This window comes from Melanostigma gelatinosum (genome assembly GCF_949748355.1).
Source record: "Melanostigma gelatinosum genome assembly, chromosome: 9".
Lineage (NCBI taxonomy): Eukaryota > Metazoa > Chordata > Actinopteri > Perciformes > Zoarcidae > Melanostigma > Melanostigma gelatinosum.
Window position 1 is genome coordinate 6,865,898 of NC_136642.1, and position 14,228 is coordinate 6,880,125.

General features: G+C 41.8%; 1 protein-coding gene across 2 annotated transcripts in view; it reads left to right on the top strand.

Moving 5' to 3' along the window:
* The window catches only part of LOC306781804 (mannosyl-oligosaccharide 1,2-alpha-mannosidase IA), a 137,637-nt gene that overhangs the window by 53,472 nt on the left and 69,937 nt on the right, over positions 1-14,228 (top strand). For both annotated transcript variants that reach the window (XM_079274828.1, XM_079274827.1), the window contains exon 2: positions 7,877-7,973. In XM_079274828.1, the coding sequence (XP_079130954.1) occupies positions 7,877-7,973 (97 nt within the window). The remainder of the gene's footprint in view (positions 1-7,876; positions 7,974-14,228) is intronic.

Consider the following 14,228-nt stretch of genomic DNA (forward strand, 5'->3'; position numbering starts at 1 on the left):
ACGTTTTAGATGTTGTCACTGGAAATACAAAGATTAAACTAAAGCTATCCATTTCTCATACGGGATTTCAAACTTTTCCAGAAGCTCAGACGGTGTGATTAGATCTGTTCTATTTTCGAAAGTGACTTCTGAAACTTTTTATTTTTTCCACTCTCCCTTTTCTTCCCAGTCATTTTAATCTGCTGCGTTGATATATTGTTGCTTTATGCTTGTCATTTCCTTGACAGAAAAAAAACCATCAGCTGATTTTTAGCTGCGACCAGCAGCTCTATAGCTCATTAAGTCTGTTTTAGTGTTCTTAATCCCATCTACACCACACCAGACCTGCTTAAACTGCAGAACACATTTGAGATGGGCGGTGGTTCAGGGGCTGAAACCAGACCAGCCATTCATTTTGGATAGATTGACTGTCTTTTTAAATGGTTGTTATGAGCATGTTAAAAGGATGGATATGGAAATGTAAAACATGTGAACTATTGTAAAATTCCTCCTTAAATTAAGAATAATATTAAGCTTGTAGTTTGCAACTGTTGTTCTCCGATTTTGGCCGTATCTCGAACGACATAGTCACTGAATTACCATCTGTTTCTATAGTCAGCAGCCCAGACGTCGCCGCGTGTTTGTTTAAGATTCATATTGAGAGAATTATTGATGTGTTAATTTAGCCATGAGCCGCTCAAAGGCTCCCATTGTTTTTATTGAAGATGATATTTTGGGGATTTACTGGGCGTGGGTGTAGGCAGGGAGATGCCTGCTCTGTTGTGTGTGTGTGAATGTGACAGAGAATAAGGAAGTGGAGGGTTATGATTGTCTGAGCATTGAAATTGGCTGGTTTCTGAGTTGGGATTTCATTAAAATCTAAGAATTGGGCTGTCGGTAACAGTTCTGGCAAGGTGACTGATGTCTCCCAGCTACCTCAAAGGCAAAGAAAGGGAAGACATAATTGTCCTCAACCTGCATTCATAGTTCAGCAAAAATGCATAATGCATTTTAAATGACTTCAAATCCTTTTTATGAAGTGCTTCTTTCATCATTCATGGTTTGCATGAATGTACACTATAAAACGCAGATCGGCAGAGATCTTTTCCAGACGTGGTTTGTGTGCGAGTAATTGCAGAATTGCGGCAGTGTATGGTTGATTGCGTGCAGCGCAATGTCTCAGGGAGACATCAATTATTGTTTCAATGTATGTTTTAAATCTCCTTTAATGTCTTACACTGTTTCTTTAATTGTTTTTAAATCTCCTTTTCTTTTACCTTATGTTTTGATGCTTTTAATGGTTTTATGTGAAGCACTTTGAATTACCTTGTTGTTGAAATGTGCTATACAAATAAACTTGCCTTGCCTTTGTATAAGGACAGTCAGGTATTGGTGGGTTATTGTTTCTCTTCACAAAACAACACATTTTTTGGGGGAAAATAAACGATTAACATAAAGAAATATATCATTGGTTATCTCTTATAGGCAGGCATCATACTAATAGAATTAAGCGACAACACAAACCTTTGGCATGCAAATTGAGTCTTATCAACAGAAATGTAATAACTGAATTGGTTTCATCTGTTTTCTGTGGAAATGCTATTTTGAGGGAAAATGCACACAACTAATTCAACCAACAACTTTCTCCCTCCTGACAAGTGACAAGTTCATTTTAAGATGAAAGCAGTTGCCAGGTTGTTCATCTTTGAGTTCAAAGACTTGCCTCTGTTTGAAGAAGCAGACGGGGAGAGGGAAGGTGTTTCAAAGCTAACAGCTCGAATAGGAAGGGATCAGTCGGATTCAAAAGGTGTCCCATTGGTGCCACTCCTGTCAGCCGGTGTGAACTGTAGCAATGAAAATTATTATTATTACTGTGGAACTCTGGTAGAAGATTCTGTGTTTTTTGGGATCTATGATTATCAGTTTTCACCTCAGAACTTTTATTTTTTCGCAAATTTTTTTTTTCCTGTTGAAGAAACGACGTAAAACCATGATACTACGAGTCTTTCTTCGAGTTATTCCCACGTTGTAACTTGTTGTGGCCATCGGGCCGTGGTTAATGTCTGAAGGGTTTCCTCTCACCTAATCTGCTGCAGACTTGCAAAATGTCAAGATGGCCATCTTACCACAGGGAAACGTCGCTCTTCGCCATGGAGATTATTTTGAGTAGATGTGATCTTTGCTTCCACATGGAATTTAGATTCGACCTCAATTTAACACACTCTACCTTCCGTTTGTCTAAAATGACTAAACACACAGTTGTCATTTGCACACTGTGGCAGGTGTTTGGGTTCGGCTATCGGGGTGCTGACTCGAGGTGAAATGAATCCCAACACCTGGCAGGTGACACAATAACTAAACATCTGGTCATCAGTCTCACTTCATCAGAGATGAATTTATTCTGTGAAACTCCAGCTCTCCCCATCTTACCTCGATGAATCTATTCCGGGTGCTCCCGGTCTCCTCTCCCTGGTGCATTTGAGCTCTAGACCTGATCTACTTGTACATCTTCCTCTCAAAATAACTTCTGCTGCAAAGTTTTCTGGTGGTTACCAAGTGACTTTACCTACAGATGGGTGGGGGTGGTTGGGCCTTGTGCGAAGCCTTCCACAGGGGCTTGGACCATTGTGGACTCGTTTTCTCTAATAAGCGTGTTGGGCTCACCATCATGATCCATACAAGACACTTTGTGCTCCGCAGAGTGGAACCCTTTCCCCAGGCAGACCACTCAAATTGGCAATTTATTGCAGACAAATGACTTCCCACTCCTCTCTTATGTCCTCCTTTCACTACCCCACCCCCCGCTCCTTTGTCTCCTGCCTTACTCTTTCTACTAGTACTGTAAACGCTCTGTAATGGCTTGTATTTACTTTGACTGACCCGCCCTCGTTTTCTGTATATATTTTTGATCTCCAGTTTTTAAAAGACACAATAATTAAACGTTAAAGATTAGACAGCACCTAGCTGTGTGACGATAAAAGATCTGTTGTGAAGATGGAAAGACTGCTTCTATTAGAAAGTAACTTAACATGTCTTTAAGGCTGGTGCGCAACAATGCAGAGGTTTATATTTTTTAATGGAAGGCACAACAACCTATTTTTAACACACACACCCCAGACACCATACTGAAGCAGACCTACATCCTCGGTGGATATGGTCATTTGATTTTGTGATTGATTCCAGACATTCATTAATTCCATGCATGAATGATCTGCAGCTCAGTGCTGCCTGGTTGTCCAACTTTGGCTCTTTGTTTTGTGCTGACTCAGCATGAGACCTCCCTGGCCTACAAGGCTCCGTCACTGCTCTCCGTAAATGTGCTTTTAATGGGAAGGAAGTGGCTGCGCTCCAGAGGAGGGTCAAATACTGGAAGCTGGGCAAGTTGAGGTTGGAAGTTCAGGGGGAAGCGGCGAGGGGAAAGCTGATTCAGAATCTTCTCTGCCAAAGGTCCCCCCGGTTTATGGTGATGACACAGCACCTCGTTAACGCAGCAGTGTCTCCGGGGCTGCCATGCCAGGGTGCTGGGATGATTTATTTTCCACCATCCACCCGAAGCCTCCTCGCTCGTGGAACCGACCATAATCACTGCATTACAAACCGTGCAGGGTGGGAACGTGTCGTGTGTGCTTTGAGGCGCGCTTTATGTGTATTCATAAGACTCTTGTTCAAGTGGAATGGAATGATCCGGGGTGTTTTAGCGGAGGTGCTGCGGTCAGCAGTGATTACACAGTTTTGGCAATGTTTTGAGGAGAAAGAAGAGAGCACTCTGCTCACTTTATAAAACGGAACAGTAGAAGCACACAGCTGGCTTGTGTGTTGCAAAAACAATGACGAATGGAGACGCCCATTCTTTGACTAAGTGGTTGAAGCTGTGGCTCATTAATAATCAAACATGTGAACATCTTCTGCTTATTCTTTCCTTTCCTTGCATGCTTTTTTTCTTTTCCATTTATTGTTTGCTTCGTATGGATTACAGCTAACTGCCATGTGCAGGACTGTGGCATTGGGAGCTGGTGGATGTGTGCTGTTCTGTCTTGTGTATATTCATGTTGCTTTGTGTATGAATTCACAAGTCAGATATGTCGTTTTATTCTGCTTTTTGGGTATTTCCCTGTGAAGTAAGTGAATAGAAAATCAAAATAAAAAAAGTTCAGGCGCAGCTGAGGACCAGATCGACTGAGTGAAAGCACAATGAAATGTTCAAAAAGATTTTAACCCAGTCAGTTGAGTGGAGTGTGATTAAACAGCTGCCTTGTCTTGTAGTAGTTAAACTGCTACGTCTCTCATTGTGATACTCTCGGTTCTTTGGTTACTCCAAATCAATGCGAATGAATACATTTTAACTCGTGTTTCTTCTTACCTAAATCAGTTTGGCTTTCTGTTGCTTTAGAATGGATGATAAACAATGCCAGTCCAAGCTGAGACCGATCACTTCGGTTTCATTTCATTGCTCCTTCACTGATCACTGTTGCTGTGCTTCAGAAGATCTGCTCTAAGTAGTTGTCCAGACTGAGCTCCAAATTCTTCAGCCCACCAGTTCATCTCTGCACAGCCACGTCTCCTGGGCCACGCGGGGGCCGCTCAGTCCGAGCCGAGCTATTGATTAACGCCGTGTGTGTTCTGTGCTGTGATGATTGGTTGTTACATCAGCGGTCCTACGGCTGCGCGACACCGGTCCTCCCACACTTTGACCCTCCGCGGGGCGCAACAGCAGGGGTGTGAAAAACACAATGCCAGATATGTGTTTCATCAGTGTGCAGCAGCAGGAAGCTGAGCCAGACATTCTCACCGAGTGTCTTTTTATCGTGCTTACATTTTGGTTTTAAAACAAAGCTTTTCCTTGTACAGGTCTTGAGTGCCGTGCCTGGGTTTTCACACCTGATGTGAGCCGTACCCGAGTAAATCAAACGAACTGGACTTTACTCGGTCAAGTGTACTCTGTCAAAGTAGCCAAAGACGCTTCCATGACTCCCTTTGTTTGGGACCAGACCGGCTCAATGAACATGTGCACATCTGTTAAAGGGTCAAATACATATCTTCTTGCTGCCAGTAATACATAACAGGCAAAGTCTATTTATTTGTCTTAAAATATTCATAAAATAAATGAATTAAACATAGCTCTGTAGAGTCCAGTAATTATAATTAACACGGTGTGATGATTTGTACTGGGAGGTTTTATTCATCAGTATAATTGGTAAACAATGTTTTTCTTTTTTCAATTCCTCTCTACGTTAATTTTGCAACAATAAACTAATGCAACAGATTTTGTTAGAAGATATCTGAGAGAAGAGAAAAAGTGAAATTACACGACCGTCGCTATTTTATTTTTTTGATTATTGTTATTACCGATTAATCAGCTGCTCATTGTTTTGATGAATCCCTCTATTAAACAGGGAGAAATGGCCATCATAGTTCCTCAATGCCAGCTGCATTATTAAATCCTTTCTTTCAGCATCTTTTATGGAGTCATGTCGTCGCTGATTCATTTTACCATTTTACATTTGCTGCGCCTTCAGTCAGACAGTTTGAGCGTACCATCTGCCTGTTTTGTACCCCGACATTAACTTGATCATGGTTGTAAAGTCCTATTCCCCTCGCAGGTTCCAGAATGCAACTTTGATAATTTCTGCACAGACCGTGTGACATACAACCGTCCTTCAAACAAACGCAGTGTGACACACAGTTTTTACCAAAATCCCACGTTTTTCTGCACTTATTTCTCCGTCTTACTTTTGTTCTTTTGCTTCTAAAGGTGCCCGAGGAGCGAGACAGGTTGACATTATAAAAGATGGAGTACGCTTCAAATATAACTTGAGACACTCGCCGGTTCTCATTCCGGGAGGCAGAACATCCCGTCGGTACACAATAACACCAGCGCCGGGTATTTCTGTCCTGCCAGCGCTTTCTGAAGAGAATTATTATCGTTCTGGACATATTTCCACCATAACGTACGTCGGTGCTATTGCCTCTAATCATATTGTGGGGTTGTTGCTGCTGCATACATTATTAGTATGTCTAAGTAGAAAAAAAACCCATTGTTTAATATGCTGCTTTCTCAGATGTAATGCCACATAAGAAGATGAGAAAACAACAAAGATGACCCTAATGTGTTGTTTCCTCTGAATGCTCTTCGTGCCTAAATGTGTTGCTTCACAAATTAAACCGGCGCAGCGGCTTGGAAACAGTTTAACGGCATATAATTCACCCTAAATCTTGTGTCTTTTATGGACCCTGTTTGTTTCAGTGTGAGAAAGGACTGGAGCTCTGTCTTCTCTGAGGTGTCTATAATGAGCTTTTTAGGGCGAGAGGATTTTGCAGCTGGAGGCCTCGTCAGGTAATCTAATTCACGTTGTGTATTTCTCTCAGGATTATAGCGGCCCACCTCTGGAGACACCGATGTCTTGTGTCGTCTTGATAATACAGATGTCCTCAGTGTTACTGTGAAGATCCAAAGACGGGGGAAAAAAAAACAATCTTATCCTGGACTATCTGTCCGTCTTTGGACAGATTGCACTGAGCGTTTGTTTGATCGTGCTGAAGACAATTGAATTTCATGTCGGCGTTGTTGAAAGCGATCGAGTCAAGTATTCGTGCAGATGGAATTAGTTTTCAATTTATTTCAAAGCTATTTAGTTCATATGCGCATGAATCATGGCATCTCTTTGATGATGAAATGAAAGAAAAAACATTCATTTCTTTCAAAATATCCGGCTGCCTTGCTGGGAAAAGTAATGATGGCGGCTGCATCCTTGGGAAACACGGCTTACAGGACTCAAGAGACATCAATGCAAACTAGAACAAAAGAACCAAGAAGCTCGTCCTCATCGAAATCAATTTCCATAACAAGGGGATGTTGGGAAAGATACAGATGTATACATTTAAACCTATGGAGATAGACTATACTGACATTTTACAACCCTTATGTTCAAGGGATGACTTTCTCAGTTATTCCACCACTTTAGTCCAGATTAATATCTCAACCAACATTTTTTTATGCCAGGAAAGTTTGGCAATGCATCTCCTATATTTAGTGCCCGTTCGCAAACGTTAGCATCCTAACTCGCCAAACTTAAGTGGTGAACATGGTAAACGTTACACCTGTGAAACACAAGCCTACAGCACTGCCATTGCCTCTGTGTTGGTTATTCTGATTTGTGACATCTGTTTGGTAACAGCTGACGAGCATCTCCAATAGATTCCTCCGTTCGGTGGAACGTAATCAGCTGGGAGCTATCAGCATAGGGCAGACTTTCTCTGACTCTTGCCTTCATTTTGATTTTTGATCCGGCATTGTGAGCATGTTGGCATTGTCTTATTTTCCTTTTTCTTTTTGGATGTTCGTGAATTGAATTCAATTATTATGAACCAACTTTCCCCGACAGGCTTCTAAGCTAATTGTAACTCTGCAGCAAGACGAGCATTGCGCAACTTTGTGCCTCTAAGCAGAAGTTGTTTCACTTCCTCGTCTTGCTTTCTCTGTTTTACTGCATCAAAGAGTCGAGAGTTTTCCTTCTTCACATCATATCAAATCACATCCAGATCACTTTTAGTGTCTTCTGTCGGGGAGGAGTACAGAGCGTCAATTTCAGAAACACTTTCTTCTCTGAGATGCGTTATCGTCTATAAAACTCTCTTTTCATCTGACGTTGTTCAATCTTTAATTTAGGAGGAGAAGCTGCAGGGGAAATGCCAATGGTATTGATTAGCGCTGCGGTTTCTGTGTGTGTTAATTTGCTGCTTGTCCTTAAGCCCGTCTGATCAACAAGCTATCATTGCCTTTGCCTTTGAGCTGTGCCAATTCAAGTACGTCTGGCTTCGGATGTGTGATGCTTTTGCTATCAGTCAAGTGACCAGTATGTCTGCCCCCCCCCCCCCCCCCCCTCCTCTTATGTTGCAGATGATGAAGTTTTCCTGGGACAACTACAAGCGCTACGCCTGGGGCAAGAATGAGCTGCGGCCTTTGACGAAGAACGGGCACATCGGCAACATGTTTGGTGAGTGTCGGCGCTTCGCTTTCAATCATTTTATGTTACATAAAATTTTTCTGGATCACGACACGGGGGGAAAAAAAGACAAGAACTATCAGTTAAGTTTAGTATGTCAGTTGGAGACACAAGCAAAAACTGAAGTGAGGCTGATGATGGAAGCATATTGGTTTCCCTGAAACAGAAAGAAATCTGCTGTTTGTCGGGTATTTAAAGCACAAGAGTTATATTCTGCATCAAGCAACTAATGGATTTCACAAGGAAAGCTAACAGTGCAGGCTGCATTAAAACCAGAACTGAAAGCCAACCCTATTTAAAGTGAATGAATCAGTGAATCAGTGGTCCTGTATTCTTAATGTGTGGCCCACAGGATGCTGTGAGACACGTTGTTCTAGACTCAAACATTTGACGTGGTTGTGCATGAAGGTGATCTTCTCATCCAGAGGAGAGCAATAGGGATGCATTGTGCTGGACGCTAAGGTGGCTAGCTGCATGTCGTGACCTACCTGCCGCCAGTCTATTTATGTTTTCTCTAAATGATTCATTAAATCTGTGTATTCCTCTTTGGGCTGTGCGCTTTAACTTTCAGCCTGTTTCTGTATTTGGCACTGATGGATAGCTGCAGAACACAATGTTGCTGTTGAAAGCCTGTCAACACATTTACAGATGTCAGCTTGGGCTCTGGGAGACAGTGATGGGGGCTTTTCTCTATTTTCTGATGTTTTACAGATTGAATGAATATTGAATAATGAAATGAATAATCTTCTAATAAATCAATACTCAAAAAACAATGAGGGGACACAAATTATCGAAATCATTTGCGAAACATTCACCAGTCAAGAATAACAACAGTTTTTTGTGTTTTTTTTTTAATCCTCGCACCACTTTTCAAAACCAATCGTAATGAATCAAATCCTTTTCGGAGCTGTCAGTTGGAAGGTAAAATGTCGCACCTGTTTGCGCCTCATTGAGCTTTTGTCACCATACTTTCCCGACCTTTCACTCAGCATGGCAAACCTCACAACCTACCGGAGGTGTCTCAGTCTCCCAACAGCCTGATTGGAGCCAGATTCCGGAGGGGCTCCTCAGGTCCTTCACACGGCCGAGCCAGAGAGGAATCCCACAAAGAAGCCTTTAATAACGGGCGGATCAGCTCTTAATAAGACTTGGCCGGGTCTGCTTGCTGTCCTCCATACATGAGTTCCCCCTCCATCACATCTGTAGAGAATGGGGATTATTAAGGTGATGATGCAAACTCTCTTGTGAAAATGTGATCCCTGAGTCCCCCGAGGTTCATAGTTGAGAGGAATCCTTAAATCCTTAAATCATGTGATAGGTGTTGTATTTCAAAGCAACACATGCAGATTTATTTTCTGATGAAATCTTCCAGAAAGATCATACACACCCTGATTTTACCTGAAGTTAAGATATGTTTTCAAGTAAGTCACTGCTCCATTCAATGAGTAAGCTGCATTCAGCAAGAAGGCAAAGTGTGTTTTTATGATGAAAGGATTTGTAAATGAATCCGTTTGTTCACTCTTCCCTGACAGTAACACGGATGTACAAAGAATAAGGTGATGAAAAAAGGAAGAAATGTGTTCATATTCGAATAAAAGTGAGCAAGGTTTTGCAGTAAGCTGTTGATGAGTTTGAGTAAAAAGCATGAAGAGGAGTCGATGGCGGTGATGTCAAAGTGGCTTTGAAGCATTCAGTGCTTTTGTAGCCCAGGAGTGCCCATAGAAGGAAACAAGACACATCAAACACTCATTTCACCACTGCACTGGCACAAGATGGCTTTCTTTCCACATAAAACAGCTTTGAGTAATAAGACCCCACAATGTATCCCGTCTTTGTTCTTAAATTCATGAAATACCAATCAACAGAACATTTCCACGCGAGTACATTTCATTGACGTGTAATTATCAAGTGCTTTCACGAACAAACGACATACATTTCATACTTCAGCAACAAAGACATGGAAAGATTTTGAGAACAGATTAAATGAACGACAACAAAGCCAAATAGATTTTGTTGCTTGAATCTACTCTGTTTGAAAACCTACTTTGTTGAAAGGCCTTTTAATATGCTGTGAAGAGGAGAGGTCTGTGGAGGCATCTTCTACTCACACCACTTGTGATGTAACGCATCATTTGGAAGGAACGACAGCCGAGGACATTGAAAACTAATGGACTGTACCGTTGTCAATACTAGAACTCGGGGAATGATGGAGACGGTGATGACGAGTCGGTTGCTGTGATTTGTTTGTGTTGAAGCTGAATTAAGCGACGTGCGACTGCTGGAGGGCAGGAAGGAGACTCGCAGCAATGAGCCTTGATATGAGTTGTGATGGTAAGCACATTAGCAAACAATCGCTATATATTACTTACAGATGCTATACAGACGTCAATATCAGCATCCCATTGGTGTTGTCTCTCACAGCGAGACGGCTGCACTGTAGGGCTTTAGGCAACTTGGTCGACTGGAGTTCTCTCTACTCTACATGTTACTCCAGAGTAACTAAATCAGCCACAGTGCACTCTACCCAGTAGCCTACATGAATTACACATAAAGGTAATTATTATATACTTGAATGATAACACATGATCAAAGTCGACCAGTGCACCTGCCAATAATCATATGATGTACACAAATAGAAAGAGGGAAGGAGTGAGTGTGTATATATATATATATATATATATATATATATATATATATATATATATATATATATATATATATATATATATATATATATATATATATACACACTCACTCCTTCCCTGGCACGTTTTCACTTAACTATAATCTTTCTCTCACCCCCCCCCCCCTCCATTCCCTTTTTACTGTAATCCCTCTCCTCTTTCCCTTTGTCATGACCCTCAAGGCTGAAAGCAGCTCTCTCTTTGTTCTTTCCTCTCAACCAAAGTTGGTTCAGATTTTTTCCTCTCATTTCCCTTTTGTCGTTTAAAATACAATATATCTTTTTAGTGCTGCTTAAAAAGTTTCTTTTATCTTCGGGCAATTAGAAAGCGAAAAACTGCTATTTACGGTGCTTTCAGCAATTCTGCCTCCTTGTAAGATTGTGTGGGAGTTCTCACACTGTGAGGACAGAAATTCATGGAAAGTTAAAATATGCGCATTCATGCTCTCTTTTCCTCAAGAAAAAAACGTAACATTTTGATTCGTAAGCATGATGTGAACATATTATTTTAAATGTAGTGTTGAAATATTGCACTGGGAAATATATTATATATACACAGAGGAATTATTGGGTTGCCGGTTGGTCATGTATGAAAGATCCGGTAGATCCACCATGTTTCCAGCTCCCCTTTGATTTCATTAGATTACTGTTGTCATGGTAATCATGTCGAATATTAAATCTCCTGGAGCATTATGGAATTACGGAGAGCAAAGGCATGAGATCAAGGCCAGATTCTCCTGCGGTGTGACTGATGACAACATTTGCTGCATTTACTTTTATCTCCAGCCTCAGAAATCCTCATTAGTTTTGGTCAAATATGACGGAAAGACATGAACTCACCGTCATAGATGAACAGTTGTCGCTATACCCGCAAAGTAACGGACGTGGTTGAGTGCTCCTATTATGCAGAGTACTAATCATAGAGCTCAATTTTATTCGTTCATAACCTCTGTGATGGAAAAGTCTTCTTTTGAAGAATACACAAAAAGATTGTTGTCACAGTTTACAGAATGCTGATGTAACGGGGAATTAGTTTACCTGCTGAGTTCGTGCAGTTTTATTTTTCTATTAATGGATTCTATTGCGATATTCCTGCTTAAGCTAAAATCAACTGTGAGCCGAATGGATGTCGTCTGTATAGTTGAGCACTGTCTCATATTTACATGTAATAATAACTTTGAGGATTAACCGGTGCTGATATTGCCAGATGTTCCCGCCGTGGCTGACATGAATCACTGCAGAAGGTCAGTCGGATGATCTGCAGGATGCCTCGTGTGCTGCTATTGACTTTCAGCAATAATAAATCTCTAAGCAGGAGGTGCTTACTGGTATTAAAGCTGAAATGGTTTTGTCGAATCACTGCTCAGGGGAAGCAAAAAAAAACTTGTGAAATAAAACACGTGTGTGTGTATGAAGTGCTGCATACACTTCCGTCAGTCAACAGAATTAGATTTCCCCGCTGATGCGCATACGTTGCAGAATGACGATTGCATAACTCAGTTTTTGCCCCTCTTTGTTTGTTTGTAAGTCAGAGTAAACCGGAACCGGACCAGGATCTGGTGGCTACAGCAAATGGCGTACGAGTAATCCGCTTGGCTGCACCGACGTGCTTTTGTCTTTTCACTGTTTTGGTTTTGTTTTGTTTATTCCCCTGCTTCGTTTTGGTTTTCTCTTCGTCTTTGTTTTCCCCTTTTTTGTTCACCTCCTGAGACGTTTGTATGTCTGTTTGTATAAGCATATTTAAGAGTGTGGGAAAGTGATACAAAGTCAGTTTGGGACACTTGTTAGCTGTTCGAGACTTGCAAGCCAAAGCCTTTCAGTGCAGTGAATTATTTCCAATGTTTGGCTCCCAGAGCTCATCGTGCTTTCATGGTGGAGAGCATTAACTAAAAGTGTCGGCAGTGTTGGTTCTGTATTTCCAGCGTATCTCAGAGTACCACCGAATGGAGCCGTCAGCCTTGAATTTAAATGATGATGTTAAACGCAGACAGGGCATTATCCTTGGTACGTCGCAGTGCTTCACTCTCAAGGTTTGCCAAGAGAAGATACTGATCCGTAACTTACTCCGGGTCCCACCAAAGAAAGATGAGCAAAGCCAATCAAAAGTCCTTCTTTCTGGGATGTTTTGACGTCTTTGTTGTGAATCATTATTACGACGAGTGAGATAATTCCATGTGTGGAGGATCTGTCTTGCTCTTAATTGAATTAAATACTTAGCGTTCCTCCAGGTTGGACAGACTGTTTGTGTTATTAATGTTTTATCACCAGAGCCCTGGAAGCGAGGCTGTTTTCTGTGATCTGAAAAGAAAGGCGATTGAGGAGAGCTCTATTGTGAAGGAGGGTGTTCTGTGGCTCTTGGACAGCCTCTGAGACGTGTTATTCTCTTCCCTTTGTTACCGGCCTGGGAAAAAAGCTGGCAAATGGGTCTCTCAAGTCAACTCTGTCCACCCATCAAGCGCCCTTGAAACCTTAGACGTGTTTTCTTTTCCCCTTTTTGGCAACAACAGAGATGTGGGAGGGAGATTAATCGGACTCCTGTGCTCACCTTCTGTACAGCAGAGGGATGGCGCTTGGCTTCGTGTTTCCAGTCTTTGTGCTAAGCTAAGCGTGTGCTGGCTGTGGCTTCATATTTGTCGTGCAGACTTTGAGAGCGGTATTAATCGTCACTCTTTAACTCTTGGCAAGAAAGTGATTTAGGATGTCACCCAAAAAAAACAAAAATCTATACCTTTGAACCAGACTTTTAATCTGACAAGACAACTTGGCCCCAACTTTACTGCTGTAGTTTCAGCTTGTATCAATAGGTGTGATACCCAGTCTTGGGTATACACCATCAGTTTTGGTCAATCACATGCTTTTTTAGTATTATAATCAATAAGAAATGAATTAGACGCTGGTGTCATCTCTACTCTTTCCGATATAGTCGGAGCTCTCTGGCATTTCCCACCAATTATGCCCTCTTAGAGCGCTCGTGTACTATATCACTTTCTCCCCTCGCTATGAAGTGGGAAAGCCAACCAGTCCCACAGCCTTAAATGGAGGATTAAAGAGACGTTCATGCCTCTGTGATCAACGTCATTACCCTCGTGTCTGCATATGTGGGTCAGTAACCGAAGCACACGGCACATTAACTGCCAAGACACAAACCACAGTCCAACAGATGCTTGTGATTGTGCTTTAAAAGTACATAAATAGTGAGAGCATTACATTAGGTGTCACAGTTGCCCCTACCTCACTCCAGAGATGTTTCATCTACAATAGATGTCCTCTGGCTGTTAGGGGGATTGGCCACATGCTGCTATTCACAATTGCTATTCATCTCAGTTTTCTATTTTTTCTCCCCCAGCCTTTATCTTCAGATTACATCATTCTTTCTTTTACATTTTTTTTCCTCGCTTTGCCCTCATTTCTCTCTTTCCTCTCCTCATCCCAAGAGGTGCAATTTAAAGAGCATGAGGTCACCTTTTTTTTGCCGAGAGTTGTCCTGGAATGCAAAGTGAGCCACTTTCTAGTGACACAGGCCATCACCTTCTCCAACATGGCACGCCCCGGGATCATTTAAA